Source organism: Canis lupus, chromosome 8 (assembly GCF_048164855.1).
Source record: "Canis lupus baileyi chromosome 8, mCanLup2.hap1, whole genome shotgun sequence".
Classification (NCBI taxonomy): domain Eukaryota; kingdom Metazoa; phylum Chordata; class Mammalia; order Carnivora; family Canidae; genus Canis; species Canis lupus.
Genome location: NC_132845.1, coordinates 76660139 through 76688108, shown reverse-complemented (window position 1 = coordinate 76688108; position 27970 = coordinate 76660139). Strand labels below are relative to the sequence as shown.

At 40.7% G+C, this 27970-nt stretch overlaps 1 protein-coding gene across 15 annotated transcripts in view; it reads left to right on the top strand.

The window, feature by feature from the left end:
- LOC140639128 (BTB/POZ domain-containing protein KCTD7) overlaps positions 1–27970 on the top strand; it is a 94829-nt gene that overhangs the window by 23762 nt on the left and 43097 nt on the right. For 5 of the 15 annotated variants that reach the window (XM_072837590.1, XM_072837589.1, XM_072837591.1 and 2 more), the window contains one exon: positions 26974–27162. In XM_072837590.1, the coding sequence (XP_072693691.1) occupies positions 26974–27162 (189 nt within the window). Of the gene's footprint in view, positions 1–2721; positions 2874–3051; positions 3192–4001; positions 4023–26973; positions 27184–27970 lie in introns of those variants that run through there. The other 10 variants (XM_072837598.1, XM_072837601.1, XM_072837599.1 and 7 more) reach the window with 8 other exon arrangements.

Sequence of the window (27970 nt, the reverse complement as noted above, 5' to 3'; positions counted from 1 at the left end):
CACAGGCAGAGGAAGAAGCAGGCTCCATGAAGGGAGCCTGGTGCAGGACTCGATCCCAGGATCCCAGGATCATGCCCTAGGCTGAAGGCAGGGGCTAAACCACTGAGCCACCCAGGGATCCCTGAGTCTTTCTTTTTAATTAAAAATTTTCAAAAAAAAACAACAACAAAAAAAATTTTCAGTGTTACTGAGTTATAATTGACATATGACATTGTGTTTTAGGTGTACAATGCATTGATTTGATATGCTTATATACTGCAAATATTTCCACCAGTAGCATTAGATAACCTGTACCACATCACATAATCATCACAGAAAACGAGTTTTAATTTATTTTGAAAAATCATAGAAAATGTCTTTTCTAATCACAGTGGAACAAAACTAGAAATCAGGGACGCCTGAGTGGCTCAGCAGTTGAGCATCTGCTGTGGGCTCAGGTCATGATCCCAGGGTCCTGGGATGGAGTCCTGCATTAGACTCCCCGTGGGGAGCCTGCTTCTCCTCCTGCCTGTGTCTGCCTCTCTCTGTGTGTCTCTCATGAATAAATAAATAAAATCTCTTTAAAAAAAAAAAAAAAAAAAGGTGAGACAACACAGAATTTAGAGTCCCAAAGGCTCTTGCCTCATTCTTGCCTCACAGATTTTGCTACATTCCTGCTTCAGGGATTTCAGCAATCTCCTTGATGTCATTTGAGGAAAATAAAAAGCTTACGAATCTTAGTGTGTATAATCTAATCCATTCATGAACTCATACTCTGATCATTAACAGAAACATTAAAAATGTTCTACTATACAATAAAAATCACACTTTCTATCCCACCGGCAGGGACTTCATCAAACACAGGAATCTCACAATCTAACTTGAAAAGCAGCACCATGAAAGTACAGCTTTTTCTCAAAGCATTTTAGGAGTTTTATCCAAATATCAAACAAAATATAAGTTATATAATGTCAAGTGGGGGAAAAAGATAAGTCCACTGTTGTTTCTCCTCTAAGTGTTTATTCAACAATACTCTAAATTACTTCCAGGCACTCTATAGTCATATGAAACATACATAATCTTTCTACAATGCCTTATGAAGGAAATGAGCATTTAATAAGACTTTTCTTTTTTTTTTAAAGAGATTTTATTTATTTATTCATGAGAGACACAGAGAGAGAGAGAGGCAGAGACACAGGCAGAGGGAGAAGCAGGCTCCACGCAGGGAGCCCGATGTGGGACTCGATCCTGGGTCTCCAGTATCAGGCCCTGGGCTGAAGGCGGCACTAAACTGCTGAGCCACCCGGGTTGACCTAAAATAAAAAAATCTTTAAAAAGATTCTCCCTCTAAAAAACAAACAAACAAACAAAAAAAAACAAACAAACAAAAAAAAAGATTCTCCCTCTCTAAAAACATAAATTCATATACAAAAATAACACATTGAATAATAGTTAAAAATAATACAATGAATATCCATATACCTATCAAGAACCACTGAATTCAAGACCTAAAACATGGCTTCATAGTTAAACCTTAGGTTATATGGTTAAGCCATATAACCTTAGGTGCCCCTTTCCAATAGTCTCCCACCCCACCTTCTCTGAGGGAGAAGACATGTCTGGTAGTTTGTCCCACTTAAGGCCCCAATGAGTCAGACCTACCAGTGTCCTCACTTTTGCTGGTTCCTTCCCACATTGACCTAGGGGTTAGCCCCTTACTTACTTTGCCCATTACCTTTTGATCTCTTATACCTCCCCCTAATTCGCTCTGCTATACCTACATAGGTTGGAGGTGTCGAGAGGCCCTTGCACTTGTTCCCTGTCCATAGAACATCTGCCTGAATATTTGCATACCAGCATGGCTAGCTCCCTCACCCTGTGTTCAAGTGTCTCTCAGTCAGGGCTTTCCCCTGCACTCTAAAACTGCAGACTTTCCGTTGTGCTTTCTATTCCTCTTCCTTGCATTATTCCTTTTATTCATAACAATGATCACCATCTCTTGTACTACTGTAAATAACTTGTTTGTTGTCTCCTCTGGGATGTAAGCTTCTCAGTATGTAGGTACTTTTGTTTTATACTGTCCAGTATCCTCAGCCTAGTATACAGTGTGGTTGTAGGGGAAGGGAAAGAACTTTCCCTGTACTCTTCTGAGTTCTTGCCTGAGAAGTAAAAGGCAGATTAACAAGGGGAAAACAAATAGGAATTTATTAACACGGATACCTCCACATACGTAAGAGAGACCAGGGAAAAGACTGCTAACTTAAATACCATCTTCAGGTGGACAAGAGAAAGGTGTGTGTGTGGGGGGGTGGGGGTGGGGGTGGGGTGGGTGGGTAACTGAAGGGCCAGTCACGGGACGACCAGGGAAAGAAAAGTAAAGAAGCTTAAGGTCTGCTCTGCAGAGTTAGCGTCTTCCCCATTGAGAAGTCTTGCGGTTGTCATCCTCTTGTAGGTATAGAGAGGGAGACACCTTTAGAGGGAGATTTCCTTGCAAATGTACATTTCCCTTATAAAGGAATATTCTAGTTTGTGTTCAGAGCTTGTCTTGTGTGTACTCTCACAAGAATCCTTATGCCCAAGGGGCATGTTTTGGGGTGGCATGTTCTGCCATCGCTCAGCGTTTAGGAAAAATCAATCTCCGTTTTGCAGATAATGAATAAAGACAGGAACTAGGCAACCTGTCCAAGATCACAGAGGCAGCGCTTAGCGAAGCTGGGACGCCAGCCCAGCTCTGCCTTCAGATACGGCCGTTTTGGTCTCTGTTGTGCTCCAGTTAACGCCACGGACGCCCCGGGACAGCCGCCGCCGCCGCCCCCAGCATTCTCGAGACGGGGAGCACGAGCACGGGATTCCACTTGGGACTCGACCATCAATACTGCCTATTATTTAATTTTGTGAGTCTCATTATGCCTTTAATTCGAACGCTAAAAGTCCTGACGTGGAGAGGGACGAGACCGTCTCGTTTCCCGACGGGCCCGAGGAGCCCCCTCGGCAGCCTTCGCCCCGCCCGCGACGACTCCCTCCCCCGCGCGCCCAGGGCCCCGGAAGTGACGTCCGCGCGTGCGCGCGTGCGTGAGGGCGCTCGCGGCGCCGGGGGCGGAGCGTGAGGGGGGAGGGCCGGCAGGAGGGCGGGCTGTGGACTCCGGAGCCGGGACCCGCTCGAGCTGCCCGCCGAGAGCCGCGGCCCCGACGCCCGTGGAGCCGCGGAGCAGGTACGGAGCGGACGCGCGCGGGCCGACGCTGGCGCGGCTCTCGGCCCCGGCGGCGGGGCGGCGGGGCGGCGGGGCGGCGGGGCGGCGGCGGCGCCGTCCGGGCGGGGCTGCTGGGTCATTGGGCCGCGCCGTCTACCCGCCCGGGGCCGTTTCGCTCTGGCGCTCCCAGCCGCCGTCGGACCCGACTCCGGGCCCTTGGCGCGGCCCTGGCCGGCCCAGACGGTCGTCGGCCGCCTCGGTGCTGTCGTGCTCAGCCTCCCGGCTGCCGGCGCTCGCCGCCGAGTTGTGCCCGGCCCGGCCCGGCCCGGCCCGGCCCCGACGGACAGGCGCTTGTCATTTCCTGGCCCTCCCCGCCGCCCGTGCACCCTCGCGGATGGCCTCCCAGCGGCGGGCTCCCTCCTCACCGCGGGCTCCCGGAGTCGGGGGCGGGCGTGGACACCTGTGGGCCGCCGGGTCGACGGCTCCGAGCCGGGCGGCAGCCCGGCCTGGGCAGGCGCCTGGGGCCTCGGGAGCGGGCCCGGGCCCGGGCAGGAAGGCTGGAGGCTTCCGTGGTGCGGGCACTGGAACGCTTGTCCTGACTTTGGGCCCGTGCTTGAAGGGGAAGTCGTGGGCCTGGGTTCGGAGGCAGAGAACCGCCCTGGGAGAGAGCAGGGGTGATACCTGTCCTGGAAGTGCAGCCAGAGGCGCTCCCAGGCATCCGGCGCTGCCTCGGTGCCCTGACCCGGCCCGTGACTGGCGGGTGTGGGGGGGCTCCGCGGAGCTCGTTGCCTTCGGATGACACGAGTGTGAGCGTCACCAGGCGAGTGCTGTTTGAGATGAGAAAACTCTTGGGTGCGTTTTTGTTTTTGAATTTAAGTAATGGTTGTACTTTTTTTTCTCTCTGTAAACCCGAAACTGCTTTTTAAAAAGTCTGTTATCGGGGGATCCCTGGGTGGCGCAGCGGTTCAGCGCCTGCCTTTGGCCCAGGGCGCGATCCTGGAGACCCGGGATCGAATCCCACGTCGGGCTCCCGGTGCATGGAGCCTGCTTCTCCGTCTGCCTGTGTCTCTGCCTCTCTCTATCATAAATAAATAAATCTTCAAATAAATGAATAAATAAATAAATAAATAAATAAAAGTCTGTTATCAAAATCGTTGTAACAAGAAAGCTTGCCGCTCCGGGTAAAATTTGATTATATTGTTAATCCGTTTAATGATAAATAACGTTAACTTTTAAGAGTTACTGGTCCTTATGCAGAAGACATGTTCAGGATTTGAAATTGCACTGACCTTCCAGGCAATCATGTTTCCTCTCTCTTGAACTTAGAGAGGGACAGTAAAGAGATTTTCAACACAAAGTGGTAAATAGAGGTAAGATAGAGCAAGGAGGAGAGACAATGCAGGGTATGGAGGGTGAAGAAAGATAATCAGGGAACACTTTATGGAAATGTCTTGAAGAATGAGAAACTTTGAAACCAGCAAGGCTGGGTGGGACGGTGCAAGTAGGGGAATAGCAGGAGAATAGGCCAGTAACTAGTACTGGGAGATGGTTTTTGGTTTTAGTTCTTTTTTTTTTTTTTAAGGTCTTATTTATTTATTCACGAGAGACACAGAAAGAGAGAGGCAGAGACACAGGCAGAGGGAGAAGCAGGCTCCCTGCAGGAAGCCGGATGTGGGACTCCATCCCAGGACTCCAGAATCACGCCCTGAGCCTAAGGCAGATGCTTAACTGCTGAGCCACCCAGGTGTCCTAAGAGAGGTGTTTTTTGAAAAGTAAAAAAGTGCAGGGCAGAAATGCAGGAGCTTGGGCTTTTATCTGATGATGACAAAAACCAGAGAACAGTTTTAAGCAGGTTCCCTACACAATTAAAATGGAATTTTGTGTAGATCTTCCACATAGGCTGCTATTTGGCTGATGAAGACTGTGTGTGCCCAGCACAGCGTTTGGTTATATGGTCATTAAGTGTTTGAATGGAGTTGTATGCTCGTTTACTAGTTGTTTCATTGTATAAAAAGTGTCTGACCCTGCTAATGTGTAAGCTTCTATAAACAGGAATTCTGCTTTTATCTGTATGCTCAGTCCAAGTTGGGCATTCACAAGTGTTCGTGAGTACTTGTTAACTTGATGAGAATTCATTGATTTTTGAAGTTGGTTTTCAGTGGAAAAAAAAATTCCATCAGTACTTATTTCAGTATTTACATATAGGAGAACTGAGAGCATGTTTCATTTACTTGTGTCAGTCCTTGGCTAGAGATAAAGAATTTCAGTCTTGACTCTAAGTTTAATTTTTGGCACATGTGTTTTTACTGGTTGCAAAGTAAATATCTGTAGCAGAGATGATCCCTAAAATGTGGGAGATACTTGTGTAACACACCTGTCAATTCTGTGACTCAGAACAGAAATACTGGGACACCTGAGTGGCCCAGTGGTTGAGCATCTGCCTTTGGATCAGGTGGTAATCCCAGGGTCTTGAGATCAAGTTCTGCATATCAGGCTCCCTGCGGGGAACCTGCTTCTCCCTCTGTCAGTGTCTCTGCCTCTCTCTGTGTCTCATGAATAAATAAAATCTTTTTTAAAAAATTTTTTATTTATTTATGATAGTCACACACAGAGAGAGCTAAACTGCTGAGCCACCTGAGCTGCCCTGAAAGTCTTATTAAGTGCTCATTTCCTTCATAAGGCATTGTAGAAAGATTATGTATGTTTCATATGACTACAGAGTGCCTGGAAGTAATTTAGAGTATTGTTGAATAAACACTTAGAGGAGAAACAACAGTGGACTTATCTTTTTTCCCCACTTGACATTATATAACTTATATTTTGTTTGATATTTGGATAAAACTCCTAAAATGCTTTGAGAAAAAGCTGTACTTTCATGGTGCTGCTTTTCAAGTTAGATTGTGAGATTCCTGTGTTTGATGAATCCCTGCCGGTGGGGTAGAAAGTGTAATTTTTATTGTATAGTAGAACATTTTTAATGTTTCTGTTAATGATCAGAGTATGAGTTCATGAATGGATTAGATTATACACACTAAGATTCGTAAGCTTTTTATTTTCCTCAAATGACATCAAGGAGATTGCTGAAATCCCTGAAGCAGGAATGTAGCAAAATCTGTGAGGCAAGAATGAGGCAAGAGCCTTTGGGACTCTAAATTCTGTGTTGTCTCACCTTTTTTTTTTTTTTTTAAAGAGATTTTGTTTATTTATTCATGAGAGACACAGAGTGAGAAAGGCAGAGACACCGGCAGAGGGAGAAGCAGGCTCCATGCAGGGAGCCTGATGTGGGACTCAATCCTGGATCTCCAGGATCAGGTCCTGGGCTGAAGGCGGCGCTAAACCGCTGGGCCACCTGGGCTGCCCATGTGTTGTCTCACCTTAAGTGTGGTTGGCAGCATCCTCTGTGGTGGGCACAGGCCAGCTCATAAGGAGTTGTACAAAAATTTTATGAATCATTTTTGAAGCTAGTCTCTTCAGTTTCCATTCAGAATAAATAATTGTAATTACATTTATGGTGATTTGGTCTATGTTTTAAAATTAAAAATGACTTCTGGGGGATTTTTGCATGGGATATATTTATAATTTTCTGTATGCTCTAAAGTTAAAAATACATAATGAAAGTTTTATTTTTGTACTTCCTGTTGTTAGAGTTTCCTATAATATTTGCAGAATATTGTGCAAAATATTTCTTTTTTCTTTTGGAGCACAAAAAAAATAATGTCTTTAGAAATCGAACTCATAAAATGCTTATTAATGGAAGAAAATATCTGACTGTGTTTTTTAAGTGGAGCATGTCATTTCCTTATGTCACATCTTGTTCCAGAAAGGATTCATAATGGCTTACAAAGATACATGTTATTGAGAACGTACAGAAATACAAGAGTGATGAATTTAACACTGAGGGAGAAAAATTAAGAAGAAAACAGATCTGTTGGGATCCCTGGGTGGCTCAGCGGTTTAGCGCCTGCCTTTCGGCCCGGGGTGTAATCCTGGAGTCCCGGGATCAGAGTCCCACATCAGGCTCCCTGCGTGGAGCCTGCTTCTTCTCTATGTCTCTGCCCCTCTCTCTCTCATGAATAAATAAATAAAATCTTAAAAAAGAAAAAAAAAAAGAGAACAGATCTGTAAGATCCTCATTAAAATGGAATGAGATCTGTACACAAAGTACTTAGACTGAAGTCTTAAGTATTTATTAGAGGGCCACAAATTTGACTGCTTTTTAATAGCCAGTTCAGAGAGAAATATAATCGGCTGCATAGTTCAGTGACCTTAAGATAAAAGACCAGTTTCTCGATTGGATTCTGAGACTCCTTCTATTGAGTCTTGTATTCGACACATCCTTAAGTAAAGGGCTGTGTTGTGTTTTACTTTGTTTATTAGTTAAAATCCTCATTGCCTCATTGTGTAGGTTGATGACAGGACATCAGTGTAATTCAGTATAAGTAGTTCTGGTGCTGGTGAAATAATGTGATCTAAGTACTTAGATTTCTACACTAATTTAATTTAAGGATCTGTTTTAGATTATCCAGATAAGTAGATGGGGATTGTACATTCTTCGGGTTACCTTCCATAAATATTTTGTTTTCAGTGGAGCTTTCTATTATAGATTTATCAGCATTGGGGTTTGAGTTTGTGCTTCCTGACAAGTTCCTCGAGTACATCTATTTTTTATGTTGTTATTTTATGTTGTATAATCACAGAGCATTATTTTTGGCAGGTATGCTTTATTTTCATGGGAGTATGAAAATGGAGGAGTCTGACAAGGACAAATACTTAAATGAAAGTCACCTCACCTCCACATAGAGATGGGTTTTAAGGAATACCAAACAATAGACCTAAGATCATTTCCAGAATTAGGTGGGGGCTGTTAGCTCCAGGACAGAGAACGTTGGCTGGAAAATTTCAGGCATATAATTTATTTTTAAGATGAGAACGGATCCACTCATCTTAGATGAAGTGTCTAGAAAATTAGTGTATTTGTATTTTGCTCAAGCTAAAAAGCTGCCTAAATAATAATAGTTCAGATTTATCAAGTGCTAGCATGGACCAGCGTTATATCAACGTTGTCCTCTTCCCTCACTCTTCTAAAAATGTAAAGAAATGTGGTTCAGAGTAGTAACTTAAGTCGTACAAGAGGGGATGGAGATTTGAACTCTGGTAGTCTGACCGAATCAGTGGTCTGCACCTAACTATGACCTTACAGTACCTGCAATGGACTAGACTGTGAGCTCACAAGGTGAGACCAGACATACACAGTTAATAGAGGGAAGCACATTGGCAAGTATCAGAATCCCCCATAGTGAAAGGGCCTTGAACAATTTGGGATCTTCCTATCCAGATAATGGTCAGGGAGCTACAACTTTAAGGCATTTGGCCACAGTCTGTAAAGCTGGAGGAAAAAAAGTCTTCTAAGCATCGATCAGGATTGGCAAAGTGGAGATACTATTTTCTGTGTTATATCTAAAATGCATATGTATGTATATTTAAGGAATTTATTTACTTGTCAGAGTGAGAACACAAGTAGGGGAAGTGGCTGAGGGAGAGGGAGAAACAGGCTCCCTACTGACCAAGGAGCCCAACATGGGGCTCGATCCCAGATCATGGGATCGTGACCTATGCTGAAGGAAGAGGCTTCACCGGCTGAGCCACCTGGAAAAAAACAAAACAAAACAAACAAACATATTTTTTCTTTCTATTTGCTCTAAATTTGTGTTGGAAATTTAGAGGAACGCCACAATAATATAGATAGTACACCATTCTAGAAAAAGAGATTGATATTCGTATTTTAGAGAAAACTTCAGCCAGTGATCTCACTGCTATGATTTGGGATGAATTTAGGTTATGCTTTTGTTGTAATGCCATTGCTAGGTGTATGTGTTCTTAAATTTCATTCTGTTTTATTAGGAATTGTATTGCATTAAAGTTGTACAGATAAGTAAACCATTATTTATTGTGCATTTTCATGTGCAGCTATTTCAGGTCGTTCCAAATTTTTTTTTCAAGTATTACAATGTTGTTCCTACAATATATTGTAAGTTGTGATCTAGCCTGTGAAACTGCAGAATAGAGAACATCCTTATCCATCTTTAGTCACTAAACAGTGGGTGGAACTGTTGTTGCCTAAATGTAGTTATGTAACTTAGTGGTTTCTTGGTTGCATTTCTATAGAGCTGTTGACACTGTTTTTTAAACGTGTTCCTGAAAAATGACTTGGGCTAGTGACCACAGTTTTGAATAGGATATTACAAGAAGAATGCAAATAAAAAATATGAAAAAAAAAACAAAACAAAATTGTAGGCTGATGAAATAAAATGTGTAAAATCTATTGTAATTAGTATCTGAGGAAGTAACATGCTTGGCTTCTACTTACCAAGTTGGATTATATCTTTATTTGTATAAATTAATTAGCCACTGCAAATTGTAGTTGTAGTGTGGTAAGTATGTAGATTTTATTCGTCTAGGGTTTCAAATGTTGTAGTCATGTAGACACCTCTTTTTTTTTTTTTAAATTTTTATTTATTTATCCATGAGAGATCTGCAGAGAGAGAGGCAGAGACACAGGCAGAGGGAGAAGCAGGCTCCCTGCAGGGAGCCCAATGTGGGACTTGATCCCAGGACTCCGGGATCACAACCTGAGCCACCCAGTTGTCCCAGGTGGATACATCTTAAGTATCTATCTATGAGGAATTATCAGATGGCAAAATGTTTTCATACTCATATGCTAACTGCTCAGTATTTATTCTTTGAATATCAATTGTATGTAAACACTACTTTCTCCTGAGAGCCTACTTCTTGTTCTTGGACATATCTGGGGACAAAATGCAGACACTTTTTTGTCATTGTTGTTACCCACAAGAGTTTATATGCTATTTTTTTAAAGATTTTATTTATTTATTCATGAGAGACACAGAAAGAGAGAAGCAGAGAGAGAAGCAGGCTCCACGCAGGAAACCCGATGTGGGGCTTGATCCCGGGACCCCAGGATCATGCCCTGGGCTGAAGGCAAACACTTAACCTGGGTGTCCCTAGGCTATTTCTTTTTTCTTTTTTTTTTTCCTAGGCTATTTCTTTAAAGAAGAACTTTTCAATCCTTATAGGGATCATCAAAAAAAAAAAAAAGAAGAAAGAAAGAAGGAAGGAAGGGAGGGAGGGAGGGAGGGAAGGAAGGAAGGAAGGAGAAAAAGAAAGAGAAAAAACTTTTGCCTTTTTAATACTTTGATCTAGTAACTGAGTAAGTAAATTAGAAAATAAAAATCTCAACTTATTTTATTTAAAATAATACTTGAGAGAAAAGCTGAGATTCTTTTGAAGTTTAAAGTTCTTAGATTCTAACAGAAAAACTGATTGGGAGTTTGGATTTTAGGCCCAACCAGTTCCAGCCCCAAATACAACCACTAATGATTATGATGGTGTGTCTGCCAGTTGGGTAAGTGTAATGCAAAGATGTCAGTTTCATTCTTCAGTCAAAGCTGGAGCTATATTTAGAGAAGAATCTAAGTACTTTTTAAAGTTTTGTCCATCCCCCTGTCCCCCCCCAGCCCAGGTGGCTCAGCGGTTTAGCGCTGGCTTCAGCCCAGGGCGTGATCCTGGGGACCCAGGGTCCAGTCCCAAGTCCCGCATGGGGCTCCCTGCGTGGGGCCTGCTTCACTCTCGGCCTGTGTCTCTGCCTCTGTCTTTCTCTCTCTTTCTCTCTCTCTTTCTCTGTGTGTGTCTCTATGAATAGTAAATAAAATCTTTAAAAAATAAAAAAATAAAGTTTTTTTTCTTTTTTCTGAGGGTTTAATTTCAGGAAGTCTAGTTTTTATAGTTAATGAATTTTAGTAACTTTATCAAACTACCCAGTCTAGTAAACACTGATATTACCCCAGAATATCTTCTCATCTTAATTTTGTTTCTGTTGTCTAAAACTCTTACCTTTTTTTTTTTTTTTTTTTAATTTTTATTTATTCATGATAGTCACAGAGAGAGAGAGAGAGAGAGAGAGGCAGAGACATAGGCAGAGGGAGAAGCAGGCTCCATGCACCGGAAGCCCGACGTGGGATCCGATCCCGGGTCTCCAGGATCGCGCCCTGGGCCAAAGGCAGGCGCCAAACCGCTGCGCCACCCAGGGATCCCCCTTTTTTGTAATTAAAAAAATTATTTACTACTTTATGTAAGCATTTCAGAATTCACATAAGATGGTTGTGTGCGTTTATTGTATTGCAAAGATGTCTGGTATTTATGCTCTATGTTATTGTATAGTTCTACCCTTTGAGCTGCTATATAGATTTTTGGAATAGAATTGGTTACCATCAGTGCTTTGCATTGGTCTTCAAGGCCATTTGTAAAAGTATTCTTAGCAACCACCCCCCCACCCCCACCCCAGGCTCAGCAGTTGAGTGTCTGCCTTTGGCTCAGGGCATGATCCCAGGTTCCCATAGGGAGCCTGCTTCTCCCTCTGCCTATGTCTCTGCCTGTGTGTCTCCTGAATGGATAAATAAAATCTTAAAAAAAAAAAAAAAGTATTCTTAGCTCCCAGTGATTACTAATTTCTGCCTACTTGGCTCACATTAGATTTTTCTTGGTGGATTAGCACTGTTATCCTTTAATCATTAGTAATGCTTTTTGACTTAAAGTCTACTTTGTATCACTGTAGCATTACCAGCTTTCTTTTGGTAAATGTTGCATGCTTTATCTTTTTCCATCCTTATATTTTCAGGTTTTTTTTTTTGTCCTAGAAAGATGTTGAATTTAGTTTTTTTCCCTGTATTTTAGTTTTTAAATTAGAATATTTAGTTCATTTTCATGTAATGCGATTGTCACTATATTTGGTGTTAGATCTACCATCTTTTGATAAGTTTTCTTTTTGACTCAACAGTTTTGTTCCTTTTTCCTTTTTTCTTGCCTTCTCTTGGATTATTTTTCAGGTTCTTTTTTTTTTTTTAAGATTTTATGTATTCATGAGAGGCAGAGACACAGGCAGAGGGAGAAGCAGGCTCCATGCAGGGAACCCAACGTGGGACCCCATCCCGGGACTCCAGGATCACACCCTGGGCCAAAGGCAGGCGCCAAACCGCTGAGCCACCCAGGGATCCCCTATTATTCAGTTATTATTTAATATTTCCCCTGTAGTAATGCTTACATACTCTTTTACTATACTTTTTTGTGATTATTACTAGCAAGGATAACATACACCCTTGACTTACTGTAGTCTAATACAAATTATAACTTTTATCACTTCTCCAGTAATGCTGGAACTTTACTTACTAATTCAGTTTGTCTTTTTCCTGCTTTGTGGTATTACTGTTTTACTCATTTATTTCTACCTTTATTTTAAGACTCGTAAGAAATTGTTTTTTTGTAATCAATATTCATGTGTATTTACATATATATTTACTGCTTCTTTTTTTTTTCTCTTTTTTTTTTAATTTTTACTGCTTCTATTACTTTTTGACCCTTCTGTATTTCTATGTTTCTCTTTGAGATAGACTGAATTTTCTTTCCATTTCCTGTGATATTTCTTCTAGTGCAAGTGGACCCATAGTGAATTTTTTATTTTTATTATTTTTATTTCTTTTTAGAGAGAGAGAAAATGTGTGTGAGTAGTGGGGTGTGGAGAGGGGCAGAGGAAAAAAGAATCCCAAGCAGGCTTAATGTGGAGCCTGATGCTGGGCTCGATCTCACAATCCTGAGATCATGACCTGAGCTGAAATCTAGAGTCAGATACTTAACCGACTGAGCCAGCCAGGTGCTTCATTCTACCTTTATTTTTAAAGGGGGTAGTCACTAAGCACCACATTCTAGGTGGGCTTTTCTTTTTTTTTAAGCACTTTCTAGAGGTCATTCTGTTGTCTTAGGCTTTCATGATTTCTTTAGAAAATTTAGCTGTTAGTTTTATTGTTGTAACTGTGAAAGTAATGTGCTTTTCCACTGGCTACTTTTGAAAGTTTCTCTTTGTTTTTGATTATCACTAGTTTAAGTATGCTTTATCTGTGTGTATGTGTTTTCTGCTTTGGGGTTCACAGAATTTCTTGGATTTGTGGGTTGTCTCTTCAGTTTTGAAAATTTCATTAATATTGATTTTTATTAATTCTTCCCTCTTCCTTTGAGGGATTCCAGTTACATATTCCATAGACTTTTCCACAATGTCCCAGATTCTCTTTATACTTTTCTTTCCCTGTATTTCCTATTAGTTTTTCCTTCTGCTTCAGTGTGGATGTATTTTATTGACTTGGGTTCCAGTTTCTAATCCTCTCTTCTGCTAAGTCTGGTCTGCTGTTAAATCTACCCTTTGAATTCTTAATTTTAGTTACCATACTTTTCAGATCTAGCATTTCAGTTCGATTCTTATAGATGACAATTCTCAGTTAAAATTCTTTATTTGGGGGATGCGTGGGTGGCTCAGGGGTTAAGCATCTACCTTTGGGTGGGGTCATGATCCTGGGATCGAGTTCTGCATCAAGCTCCCTGCAGAGAGCCTGCTTCTCCCTCTGCCTTTGTCTTTCCCTCTCTCTGTAACATAACATTATGTCTCTCATAAGTAAATAAAAATCTTTTTTAAAAAAATTCTTCATTTTGGGATCCCTGGGTGGCGCAGCGGTTTGGCGCCTGCCTTTGGCCCAGGGCGCGATCCTGGAGACCCGGGATCGAATCCCACGTCGGGCTCCCGGTGCATGGAGCCTGCTTCTCCCTCTGCCTGTGTCTCTGCCTCATTCTCTCTCTCTCTCTGTGACTATCACAAATAAATAAAAATTAAAAAAAAAATTCTTCATTTTAAAACTGTCCTTTCCCCCTTTTTCATCTATTTTAATTAATTTTTATTTTTTAAAAAAGTTTATTCATGAGAGAGAGAGAGAGAGAGAGAAAGAGAGAGAGGCAGAGACATAGGCAGAGGGAGAAGCAGGCTCCATGCAGGGAGCCTCATGTGGGACTTGATCATGGGTCTCCAGGATCCCGCCCTGGGCTGAAGGTGGTGCTAAACCGCTGAGCCACCCAGGCTGCCCTAACTCATTTTTTTAAATAGGGAATTTAAATGACTATCATTATTTTAAAGTGTTTCTGTTAATTACATTGTGTGGATCATCTGAGCATCTGTTTCTATTGTCTGTTTTTTCTTTTTGGTTTTCAATTATTTAAATTTTGGGTGTTGTGACTAAAATGAAGTTCCAGATGTTATTCCTTTTCAGAGAGGACATCTTTCCTCCATTTTGAGTAGGACCTCATCACCTAATCGTATTAGGGACTGAGCTAATGGTTGAAGTTGTGTTGCTGGGTTGATAAGGCTGAGTTTCCCTCTGGTTTATCTTTACTACTATCAAATAGTCATTAAGGGCCTACAACTGATAGTGTAGTGAATTTATTACAGGGGACTCTTCCCCTGGTGGCTTCTATACTGTAATCTTTGTTTCTTGAGAATAGTGAGATTACTAAAAATTCTACTTTAAAAAAATATATTTTATTTATTCATGAGAGACACAGAGAAAGAGGCAGAGACATTGGCAGAGGGAGAAGCAGGCTTCCTGCGGGGAACCCCATGTGGGACTCCATGTCATGATCCTGCGGGATCATGCCCTGAGCTGAAGGCAGATGCTCAACCACTGAGCCACCAAGGCATCCCTGAAAATTCCACTTTTTAAAAAAGGATTTTATTTATTAGAGCGTGCGCACACAAGCATTGGGGGAGGGGCAGAGGAAGAGAGAGAAGCAGACTCCCCACCGAGCAGGAAGCCTGACTGATGCTAGATCTCAGGACCCTGGGATCATGACCTGAGACAAAGGCAGACGTTTAACTGACTGACCCCTCTAGGCGCCCCTTGTTTTGTTTTGTTTTTTGTTTTTTTAAAGATTTTATTTTTTTTTTTATTTTTTAAAGATTTTTATTTATTTATTCATAGAGACACAGAGAGAGAGGCAGAGACCGGCAGAGGGAGAAGCAGGCTCCATGCAGAGAGCCCGACGTGGGACTCGATCCCGGGCCTCCAGGATCACACCCCAGGCTGCAGGCGGTGCTAAACTGCTGCACCACAGGGGCTGCCCTAAGATTTTATTTTATTTTATTTTATTTTATTTTATTTTATTTTATTTTATTTTATTTTATTTTATTTAAAAAATTTTTTTAAAATTTATTTATGATAGTCACAGAGAGAGAGAGAGAGAGAGGCAGAGACACAGGCAGAGGGAGAAGCAGGCTCCATGCACCGGGAGCCCGACGTGGGATTCGATCCCGGGTCTCCAGGATCGCGCCCTGGGCCAAAGGCAGGCGCCAAATCGCTGCGCCACCCAGGGATCCCCTAAGATTTTATTTTTAAGTAATCTCTACACCCAACATGGGAGTCAAACTTAAAATCCTGAAATCAGGAGTTGTATGCTTCATTGACTGAGCCAGCCAGGCCCCCTGAAAATTCCACTCTTGATTTTTGGAGGTTTTCAGTTTTGTTTTGAAGCCCTCCTTGTGCAGCTGCAGAATTTGGTAAATGTCCTCAGGGGAAAACCTGCCTTATGTTAAACCCTGCTCTTTGACTCTTACTGGGATTTTGGCTCTTTGAGTCTTGCTTTTCATCTCTTCCAAAAGCTCTTGTGGTTCCTCTGCCTAAAGTAAGTTTGGATTCTCAGCCTTTTGTCCCAGAATCAGCAAATGCACTTAGGGAAAAAGTGGTTGCAGAATGTCACTTTGTTTCTCTACATGTAGCTCCTCTTTTTCCAGAATTCTGAGGCATCTAGATTGCTTCAGATTTTCTGATGCCTTTAAATATCAATTTTAAAAATGTATCTAGCTTTTCTCCTCAGCAGAGTGTTAGTCTGCCACAAGCTACTCTGTTGTACTTAGAAAAGAAAGTCTCCCATCAGTCATGAAGTCATGAGAAGAAATTAGTCTTTTAATAATTGTTGTGATGACTTTAAAAAAAATTTTTTTATTTATTTATTCATGAGAGACACAGAGAGACACAGGCAGAGGGAGAAGCAGGCTCCATGCTGGAAGCCTGACATGGGACTCTATCACAGGATTCCAAGATCATGCCCTGAGCCAAAGGCAGACCTCAACCCTACCCACACGTCCTGTTGTGATGACTTTATAGCAGTAGTTCTCAAAGAGTAGTTCTTAGCCCTATCATCTGGGAACTCGTTAGGAATGTAGATGCTCAGGCCCTGCCCCTGACCTCCAGAATCAGAAACTCTGGGATGAGACCTAATACTTTGTGCTTTAACAAGTCCTCTGTGTGATACTGATGCATGCTAAAGTTTGAGAACAACTGCTTTATAAATTAGTCGTTTTGCTATTTAATTTTTTTACTTCTGGGACTCCTGGGTGGTTCAGCAGTTGAGAGTCCCACATTGGGCTCCCAGAATGGAGCCTGCTTCTCCCTCTGCCTCTTTCTCTGTGTGTCTCTCATGAATAAATAAATAAAATATTTTAAATAAATAAATAAATTTTTACTTCTACCTTCATTGAGCCCTGGAGAGTATATGTGGGATAAAAATGAAAAAATGGTTTGTGTAGGTGCTTTGTTGGTCTTCTGAATAAATAATTTAATAAATTTAGGAAGTGTGTACTGATTATTCCTAAAACTGTGCTATGTGTCTGTGTACGGAGTGGACATGTAAGCAAGCTTTTGTAATAGAATGTATTACAGTACCTGTATTTATAAAATGCTGTAAGAACCAGAGAGATAAAATTATTCTATCAATGGAAGAAGGGGAGTCAGATATTATTTGAACAGAATGGAATTTGAAGGTGAATTAACACGGGGTTTTTCTAGGCTTGTTCATAAATAAGGTGACCATGTAATTTATTATCCAGAGCAGTTCATTTTTGAGAACCAAAGGGGTGCCTTTATACTAGGACAACAGGAATAAACCAGTTCTCATGAATTGGGATATGTGACTACCCAGTTTATAGAGATCAAGTGATGCTGTGAACCCACAGTTCTATGTTAACTTGTGGAAAGCATTTCTTTCCATTATTTGTTTATAATTATGGTTTATAATTTACTGGATGATTTTTATAGTTTCCTGGGACTACTGTAAACAAATTAGCATAAACTGGATGGCTTGAAGCAATAAAAATTTATTCTTTCATTATTCTGGAGGCTAGAAATCTGAAATCAAAGTGTCAACAGGACATGTTCTCTCTGAAGACTTGTAGAGAAGATGATTGCTGGCTGTCCTTGTAGTTCCTTGGCTTGGAGCCCCATCACTAATTTCCACCTCTCTCTCAGGGCCTTTTTTTTTTTTTCTTTTTTTAAGATTTATTTATTTATTCATGAGAGATGCAGAGAGAGAGGCAGAGACATAGGCAGAGGGAGAAGCAGGATCCTGGCAGGGAGCCCGATGCGAGATTCGATCCTGGATCCCAGGATCACATCCTGAGCTGAAGGCAGATGCTCAACTGCTGAACCACCCAGGTGTCCTTCTCAGAGCCTCTTTATAAGGACACCAGTTATTGGATTTAGGACCCACTATAATCCAGTATGACCTAATTCTATAATTACATCTCCTTAGAGCTTATTTCCAAATCAGGTTTCATTCACAGTATTGAGTTCAACCTATCTTCTTTTTTTTTTTTTTTAAAGATTTTATTTATTTATTCATGAGAATACACAGAGAGGAGAGAGAGAAGCAGAGACACAGGCAGAGGGAGAAGCAGGCTCCACGCAGGGAGCCCGATGTGGGACTCAATCCCGGGTCTCCAGGATCACACCCTGGGCCGCAGGCAGCGCTAAACCGCTGAGCCCCCGGGGCTGCCCTCAACCTATCTTTTTTGGGGGCCACAATTCAACCCACAACAAATGATACGGTTTTATTTATTTATTTATTTTTTAAAAGATTCTGTTTATTTGAGAGATAGAGATCTCGAGATAGAGCATGAGTTGGGGAGATAGAGGGAGAGGGACAAGCAGACTCCCCACTGAGCAGGGAACCTGTCTCAGGCTCATTTCCCAGGACCCGGGAATCATGACCTGAGCCAAAGGCAGATGTTTAACCAACTGAGCTATTCAGGTGTTCTGAGAAGGTATGGTTTTAGCAACCGTTGAAAGTTTCTGCAGTTTGATTGGATTAAATTTTTATTACATATAAGATGAATTTTCAGAGGCATAAAACATAAGACAATTATGTATTTTATTAAGCTAACAAATCTGAATAAATATATTTTCAATCCAGGCAGTTGCTTTTGTATTTTTCATATTTCATAGATAATAGGTGTGTGTATCACCTTTGCTTTTGTAACTTTGAGAAAAAACAAAGCTGTTAATGGTTGAAACCACATTATGTATTACAGTTTGTTGCTAGTTTAAGTGGAGTAAGAGAGGGAATATCTGGTCATTTACTTACTGAATAAACTGACCAGTTGGGAAATTGGCTGCTTCTGTGGAAGAGAGGATAGAGCATGGTTAGGAAGTAGACCATAGGGCAGCCCCGGTGGCCCAGCGGTTTAGCGCCACCTGCAGCCCAGGGCATGTTCCTGGAGACCCTGGATCGAGTCCCACGCCAGGCTCTCTGCATGGTGCCTGCTTCTCCCTCTACCTGTGTCTCTGCCTCTCTCTCTCTCTCTCTCTCTCTCTCTCTGTGTGTCTCTATGAATAAATAAATAAATAAATAAATAATCTTAAAATAAAAAAAAAAGGAAGTAGACCATAGCAGCCAGTTTATTTTGCGTGCAAGTTTGAGTTCTTAGCCTGGGGAATGGCATGCTCAGATTGGAGTCATAATTTTATTTATCTGGAGAGGGTGCGACTTAATACAATGGAAGGTTATTTTTAAGAACTCATTCTGTAAGAATGCTGCTCTGCTGGCTCTGCTCATTCCAGGAGCATAAACTCTGCATTATATTCCATGGATTTGATTACCAAGTGGAATTATTTGGGCAGGCTAGTGTTTGGATACTTTGTTTTGTTATATTTAACATTGGAACTCTGCCACTGATTCTCAGTGTTTGTTTGTTTTAAGATTTATTTATTCATTTGAGAGAAAGAAGGCTGGAGTGCAGACAGGGGAGGGACAGGGGGAGATAGAGAATCTCAAGCAAACTCCCCACTGAGCCCAACGCAGGGCTCCATCTCACAACCCTGAGATCCTGATCGTAGCCAAAATCTTTTGACATTCTGTTTCTGTTTCTAGGACAGATTGCTCTATTCATATCCTTATCCTGCATATCAGAGATTTATGATTTCTTTTTATTATAGCATTTCTAAATATGATAAACTACTTCATTGTCCTATTAAAGTATTTGTCATTCTATTTTCTATGTGGGCCTTTTAAAAACTAGAAGTTCCGGGATCCCTGGGTGGCGCAGCGGTTTAGCTCCTGCCTTTGGCCCAGGGCGTGAACCTGGAGACCCAGGATTGAATCCCACATCGGGCTCCTGGTGCATGGAGCCTGCTTCTCCCTCTGCCTATGTCTCTGCCTCTCTCTCTCTCTCTCTGTGTGACTATCATAAATAAATAAAAATAATAATAATAAAAACTAGAAGTTTCAATTTATGTATTTAAATGTTTCTGTTTAAAATTTTCCTTCAGTTTTTCAGCTTAAATAGCCCTCCAGTATTTTAAAAGTTTCATAAATACTTAATTTTAGTTCTGTTTTTCCATTTGTCTTTAAAAATCTTCAACTCTTTAAGATACCTATAACTAATTTGGAGAGTTACCAGATTGCTGACCAGTTTATTCCAGCATTGCTTATTGAAGATTCTCTCTTTTTCCTCCTTCCACTACTAATAACATGTTTTGTGTATTATATTAGCATTCATTTTGGAGTCAACCTATTCTGTGTCAGTTTGCCAGTTGTGTTGCTAAGTTCAATGTATTTTAATAAGTGTTTAAAAAAATTAAAGTTCAGTAATTTAATCTAGAAAAATTTTAAAAGTCTTGCCTATTATTGCTGAGAAAATATGGAAAACTTTTGTCAAGTTCAATAAAATTTTTGGTACTTTTATTGTCATTTGTACTCACCTTGAAATTTTTGAAATATTTGCCACTTATGTATTTAACTTTCTCAGTGAAAATTTGTACGTCTTATTACCTTACCAACTATTTCAGTTTCTTTATAACTCTATTTATTGTCAATCATATAATTTTCCTATTACAATATTTCCTAGGTGGTTTTATATTTTGATACTATTATAATTGAGATCCTTTTTTTTATATTTCCTATCTTGTTATTGTTAGGCTATTTTAAGAGTTCCATAGATTTCATGTATACATACTTAGCTTGTTTCACATAAATATAACTTCCTTTATGTAATTTTTAAATGAATTATTTTTTCATTGTTTATAGTGTTTTAGTTTCTTCTTTCAGGTCTTCTAGATATATAGTTAAATTTTCTATACTATACAGCAAGCCCCATGAGAACTGAAACTTTACCTTTGCTTTCGTAAAGTGCCTGTCATATACTGTACATCAGCGTATAAATATTTGCTAAATAAATGAGTGATAAGTAGAGAAAGCACTATAAGAATATAGTGACTGGGTGATGTTTTATTTTCTTTCTACTTTATTTTCTACTTGTCTATATATCTTATGTTTTTTAGAGTAAGCATCTTATATTTCTGTAAGTGGAGAAAAGCAAATTTAAGGAAAAAAATTTACCTATAAGTTTTATTACTTAACTGAAGCCAAAGGACAGTTTATCATTTTAGCAGAGTTGATTGGATGTTTCCTATAAATTGCAGCCTTGAGGAATGATCTATGAGGATATAGAATAGGAAGCAGGATTCTCATAAGGAAGATAATGGGGAGTTATCCAAATCCACAAATTTTTTGTTTTTACTTATTTTATGAGATGAATCTGGTTTACATGCATAGTCTTAAGGAAGAACACACCTAACTCTGGGATTTGTACTCATCTGGCCTTTTTTTGTTATTTTGGGTTTTTTTTTAAGATGTACTTACTTGGGAGAGAGAGCAAGTAGGGGGAGGAGCAGAGGGAAAGAATCTTTCAAGCAGACTCCCTGCTATGTGGGGCTTTATTCCCACAACTCTGAAATTATGACCTAAGCCAATACCAAGAGTCTGACGTTTAAACGACTGAACCACCTAGGTGCCCTTCCTCTGGCCATTTCTTTAGCGTACTTCAACCCAGATTGAATCCTAGCTTTGGAGCAGAATTCACAGGAATCTCAACTGTCAGCAATAGAGATTATTTTTATTCTGTCTTCCCTTATGTGAGTGGGTCAATTGAATTATGCATTCTGTATGCCCAGATTACTTAATAAAAGCCCATTTTTATGGAACTGGATGTGCCCCTCTGGCCTGCCTCCTGGGTGCAGTAGCTTGCCTCTGGATTATGGCTTTACTGACTCAGGATAGGTTCTTACACAGGAAAGACAGAATTGAATCTCAGGCAATTGATCCCCTTGTATTTCCCTTAACTGAAGAGGATATGCTCCTTATATAGCTCTGATGTCTAATCTGGTGTGTTGACTATACCTGCTTTGCCGCATTGAGACAGCTTCATCACTACATAGTCTTTCAAATCATGACATGCACTTTTGGCGATTCACTTGTTCTCTTTGTTTTCCATACTTAGAAATAATCTGAATGAAATGTTTAACCGTCTGATATATATTGGTTCATAAGTGTTATTTAAATTTTTTAAGTGACATTTTTAATAACTCTCTAACTTGAAACTACAGATTAACAGAAAATTGCAAAGAATACAGAGAGATTCTATATATACTATGGAGTTTGACCCAATGGCTACATCTTACATAACTATAATACAACATTAGAATCAAGAAATTTAACATCTGTACTGTGTGCATGTATAGCAGCTCAATGTCATTTTATCTCATATGTAGATTCCTGTAACTACTACCATAGTCAAGATACAGAACTATTCTGTTACCACTAAGATCTCCCTCATGCTGCCCCTTTATAATCACACCCTATGTTGGTAATCCCCAAGACTGTCCCCAGATTTAGTAATTTGATAGAAGGACTCATAAGACTCCTGTACTCCTGGCTATGTTTTGTTTTGTTTTAGAGATTTTATTTATTTATTTGACAGAAAGAGAGAGCTTGAGCAGGAAGGAGAACAGAAGCAGACTCCCCACTGAGCAGGGAGCCTAACACAGTACTTGATCCCAGGACCCTGAGATCATGACCCAAGCCGCAAGCAGAGGCTAAACCAACTGAGCCACGCAAGTGCCCCTCCTGGCTGTGGTTTTGTTGTTATTGTTGTTGTTTTAAGATTTTATTTATTGGGCAGCCCGGGTGGCTCAGCGGGTTGGCGCCACCTTTGGTCCAGGGCATGATCCTGGAGAACAGGGATCGAGTCTCACATCGGGCTCCCTGCATGGAGCCTGCTTCTCCCTCTGCCTGTGTCTTTGACTCTCTCTCTGTGTCTCTCATGAATAAATAAATAAAAATCTTTAAAAAAAAAAGATTTTATTTATTCATGAGAAACAAGTAGAGAGAGGCAGAGACATAGGCAGAGGGAGAAGCAGATTCCCTATGAGAAGCCTGATTCAGGACTTGATCCCAGGGCCCCAGGATTACGACCTGAGCCAAAGGCAGACACTCAACCACTGAGCCACCCAGGTCCCCCTGGCTGTGTTTTATAGCCAATAAAAGGATACAAAGCAGGAGCAATAAAGGAAAATGGTACACTGAACAGAGTTTGGAGGATACCTGGCATGAGCTTCCAAGAGACTTCTCTCAGTGGAGTCACATGGGGTGCATTTAATCCCCCCCAGTAACAGATTATAGCAACATGTGTGAGGTGTTTTCTGTTTGGGAAACTCACTTAAGCTTGAATTCCAGGGTTTTTTTGGAGGTTGGTCAGACAGGAACAAATACCTTCATGATTGATCATAGTTAATACAATTCTGGACCCCCAGAAAGAAAGCGGGTGTTCACCACACATCACACATTTATTTTATTTTTTTAAATTTTTATTTATTTATGATAGTCACACACAGAGAGAGAGAGAGAGAGGCAGAGACATAGGCAGAGGGAGAAGCAGGCTCCATGCACCGGGAGCCCGATGTGGGATTCGATCCCGGGTCTCCAGGATCGCGCCCTGGGCCAAAGGCAGGCGCTAAACCGCTGCGCCACCCAGGGATCCCATAAACGAACTGTCTAAACAAGCTGGTATGGTGTAGCTTGAAGCTCCAAGCTACATAAGCTCCTTGTGTTTTATATAAACACAAGGACACTTCAAGAATTCCATTCCCAGAAGCTGACCAAGAGCCAGTCACATAATGAGCAGGCCTTTCTGAAAGTGTGCATGATGTTTTAGCAACTCAGCCTGCTTAATTAACTCTTTCTCTACCCTTCCTTGTTAGACATGGATAGGATAGAGAGAAATAATGCTGAGCAGTGTGGAGGTGAGAGCTGGGAAGATTGGAGGGGGGGGTATAGATCGAGTGGCCGGGCGGGGGGGGAGGTATGCTACTTTTAGATAGAGTGGCCAGGGAAGGCCTTTCTAGAAGTATGACATGAAAGCTGCGGCCTACATGATGAGAGAGTAGTCACTATGTGAACAGCAGGGCGCACAGCATTCTAGGCATTGGAATAAAAGTGCAAACCCAGAAGACAAATGGAAAGGAGGCCTATGTTAGTTTTCTGTTGTTGCCATAACATGTTGCTACAAATTTAGTAGCTTGAAACAACACCCATTCATTATCCCAAAGTTCTGGAAGTCAGAACTGGCGTGCTCAACTTAGGTACTCCAGCATCTCAAGAGGTCAAAATTAAGGAGTCAGCCAGCGTGGGCTCCTATCTAGAGGCTATGGGGAAAATCTGCTTCCAGACATACTAGTGCTGGTAGAATTGAAATCCGTGTGGTTATAGCAATGAGGCCTTCATTTCTTTGCTGGCTGTCAGCCAGGGTCATTCTCAGCTTCTAGAAGCCACCCATATTCCTTGGCTTATAGTCTTTCTACCTTCAAAGCTGATAGTACTTTGAATTTCTCTGACTTTCCATTTTGCCCTCCTTTTCTGATTTTTACAAGCATACCTTGTTTTATTGCACTTAGCTTTATTGAGTTTCACAAATATTGCATTTTTTTTTATTGAAGGTTTGTAAGGCAGCCCTACGTTGAGCAAATCTGTCAGCACCACTTTTTCCAATAGCATTTGCTTATTACTTCGTGTTTCTGTATCACAAAATCTGGTAATTCTTGGAATATTTCAAACATTTTCATTATTGTTATACTATCTGTGATCAGTGATTAGAACTTGTTGAATGCTCAGATGGTGGTTAGCATTTTTTATCAATAAAGTTTTTTTTAATAAAGTATTTTTTTAGCAATAAAGTATTTTCAATTTAAGTTGTATAATTGTGTCGTTTAGACATAATATTAGTAAACACCTAATAGGCTACAATATAGTATAAACTTAACTTTTTTGTGCACTGGGAAACCAAAACATTTATTTGACTTTATATGACATTTACTTTATTGTGGTAATGTGGGACCTACTCTACAATATCTCCAAGATATACCTGTATTTTAAAAACAACTTTATTGAGGTACCTGTTGGTGCTCAGTCAGTTAAGCATCTGCCTTTGGCTCAGGTCATGGTCCTGGGATCCAGGACCAGTCAGGTTCCCTGCTTGGTGGAGAGTCTGCTTCTCCCTCTCCCTCTGCCCCACCCCTCATGCTTGTGCATGGCTCTCTTTGGTCCTGGGATCGAGCCCCACATGGGGCTCCCTGCTCCATGGGGAGCTTGCTTGTCCCTTTTCTCCCTGCTTATGCTCACTCTCACTGTCTCTGTCCCTTTCTCTCTCTTTCTCAAATAAACAAAATCTTTTTTAAAAAATTTAAAAATTGGGACTCCTGGGTGGTTCAGTGGTTGGGTGTCTACCTTCAGCTCAGGACATGATCCCGGGGTTCCGGGATCGAGTCCCACAACGGGCTTCCTGCAGGGAGCCTGCTTCTCCTTCTGCCTGTGTCTCTGCCTCTCTGTCTCTGTGTTTCATGGATAAATAAAATATATTTTAAAAACAAATTAAAAGTTAAAAACTTTGAGGTATCATTCACATATCAGAAAATTCAACCAGTTAAAATCAAACAGTTCAATGGCAACTATCATGACAGCCAATCCTAGAATATTTTCATCATCTCACAAAGAAACCTCATGCTCTAGCTATTTCCTTTATTCCCATTCTCACCCCCTCAGTCCGAAGTAACTGCTAATCTGCTTTCTGTCTCTATAGCTTTACCTGTTCCGGAGTTTCATACAAAAAGGGGATCATATAGTATATGGTCTTTTATCACTGGCTTCTTTCACGCATGTTTTCAAGGTTGATGGTATTGTGGCATATATCAGTACTTAAATCCTTTTTATGACCAAGTAATACTCCATTGCATGGATATACTATGGTTGGTTTATCCATTTATAGTTAATGGACATTTGAGTTATTTCCATCTTTTGGCTATTGTAGATGATGTTATAAACATTTGTTCATAACCAGGGTGCCTGAGTGGCTTAGTTGTTTAAGTGTCTACTGTTGGCTCAAGTCATGATCCCAGGGCCCTGGGATCCAGCACCAGTCAGGCTCCCTGCCAAGTGGGGAGTCTGCTTCTCCTTTTCTCTCTGCCCTGCCCCCCATGCTTGCATATGGCTCTCTCTCCCTTTCAAATAAAGTCTTTGAAAGAAAACATTTGTTACAAGTTTCTTTGTGGACATATGTTTTCATTTCTCTTGGATGTATACTTTGAGTGGAATTGCTGGGTCATATGGTAACTCTATGTTTAATTGTTTGAGGAGCTGTCAGTTTCTAAAAGCAGCTGCATCCCACAACAGTGTATGAGAGTTCTAATTTTTCCATATCCTTGCTATCACTTATTACTATCTGACTTTTTTTTTTTTTAAACCGTAGCCATCCTCTTGGATGTGAAATGGTATCTCCTTGTGGATTTTATGTTCACTTCCCTGATGATTAGTGATGTTGAGCATCTTTTCACACGTTAATTGGTATACCTTCTTTGGAGAGTTATACAAGTCCTTTACTAATTTTTAATTGGATTGTTTTTGTTGTTGAGTTGTAAGAATTCTTTATATATTCTGGATATTACCCTTTAGCAGATAGTTTGCAAATATTTTCTCTTATTGCATACAGGTTGCCTTCTCACTCTGTTGATTGTTTCTTTTTCTGTGCAGAACTTAAGTTTAATATAGTTACATTTGCGGGGATCCCTGGGTGGCGCAGCGGTTTAGCGCCTGCCTTTGGCCCAGGGCGCAATCCTGGAGACCCGGGATCGAATCCCACATCGGGCTCCCAGTGCATGGAGCCTGCTTCTCCCTCTGCCTATGTCTCTGCCTCTCTCTCTGTGTGTGACTATCATAAGTAAATAAAAATTAAAAAAAATATATAGTTACATTTGCTTATTTTTCCTTTTGTTGCTTGTGCTACTTTTGGTATCATGTCCAAGAAATTGTTGCCAAATCCAGTGTCATAAAGTTTTCCCCCTATGTTTTCTTTTAGGTGTTTTATAGTTTCATGTGTTACATTTAGGTCTTTAATCCAAAATTACTCCTTTCTTAAAGTGTTCTTTATATTATTGAGAAAGATATAAGAAGTGTTTCTTTAGTATGACTATGCCTACTTGCCTGCCTGCCTTCCAGATGTTTTTATTTTAAGGAATCTCTATACCCAGTGTGGGGCTCAAACCCACAACCCCAAGATCAAGAGTCCCGTGCTTCACCAACTGACCTGGCTAGGTGCCTCAGGAGCTTGTTGGTAGTTATTTTCCCTCCTTCTCTGCCTTATAGCTTGAAGATTATGGACTCATATTTTTGTTGTGCTAATTGTTGTGCTTAATTGTTGTGCTAATGGAAGAATGATAATTCATTTGCAACAACACTTTCTTATTTACTTGATTAGCAGGAAGAAGATGAGCCTTAAGTCTGAACGCCGAGGAATTCATGTGGATCAGTCGGAGCTCCTATGCAAGAAAGGATGCGGTTACTACGGCAACCCTGCTTGGCAGGGTTTCTGCTCCAAATGCTGGAGGGAAGAGTACCACAAAGCAAGGCAGAAACAGATTCAGGAGGATTGGGAACTGGCAGAGCGGTAAAAGGACTTAAAATAGGGGTGTTTGAAAAAAAAAATAGGGGTGTTTGACCAGTGATATTGTTAGATATCTAGCTCTATCATTTTCACAATCCATTTTTCTCTCCTCTTGTGAGCTATTAGCAAGTCAGCTTAATATTAAGAGAAAAGCATTTTTTTTTACCCCTTTCTTCTCAGCATTTGGTGAATAGCTTTTAGTGATTTCTTCATTTTTGTCTTTTTCTTTTAATTATTTTGTGTTTAGAGTGTATTAGTCTGAGTTCTCTAACAGGCTTCTTAGAGTGGAAGAATGCAGATACATGTACTTCATAGTGTAGGTTAAATGCGGTAATATCTATGATGTCCCTAGCATAGTGCTCAGCACAGGGCTTTCATCAAGCATCATTTTCCTCATTCTTGTAATATATCCAGCATGGCATCTGATGTGGTGATAAACATAATAGTAGAAACTTGTTGATTTGTATACATAGCCCTTGCATTTTGGGATTTTAACTTTTTCTTAAAAATGAGATTAGTCAAAAGTAGTTTATATTATCCAGAAATATGATTATGATAAAAACTAAAAGATGAAATGGCTGATGAGCATAGAGATGAATAAAATACCATGTATGATGTTAATTTTTTGCCAAAACATCCTAGAAACAGTAAAACTTCCAATAAAAGAAAGTCAGACTGAACTTTGACAGCATTTGCTAGTTTTTTATATCTAATCAGCCATATTTGTTGAGTGACTACTTCGCTAGCATCTGTGGTGAACTCAGAGAATTATAATGCATGCTCATTGTTTTCAGTAACTATATGGTCAAAA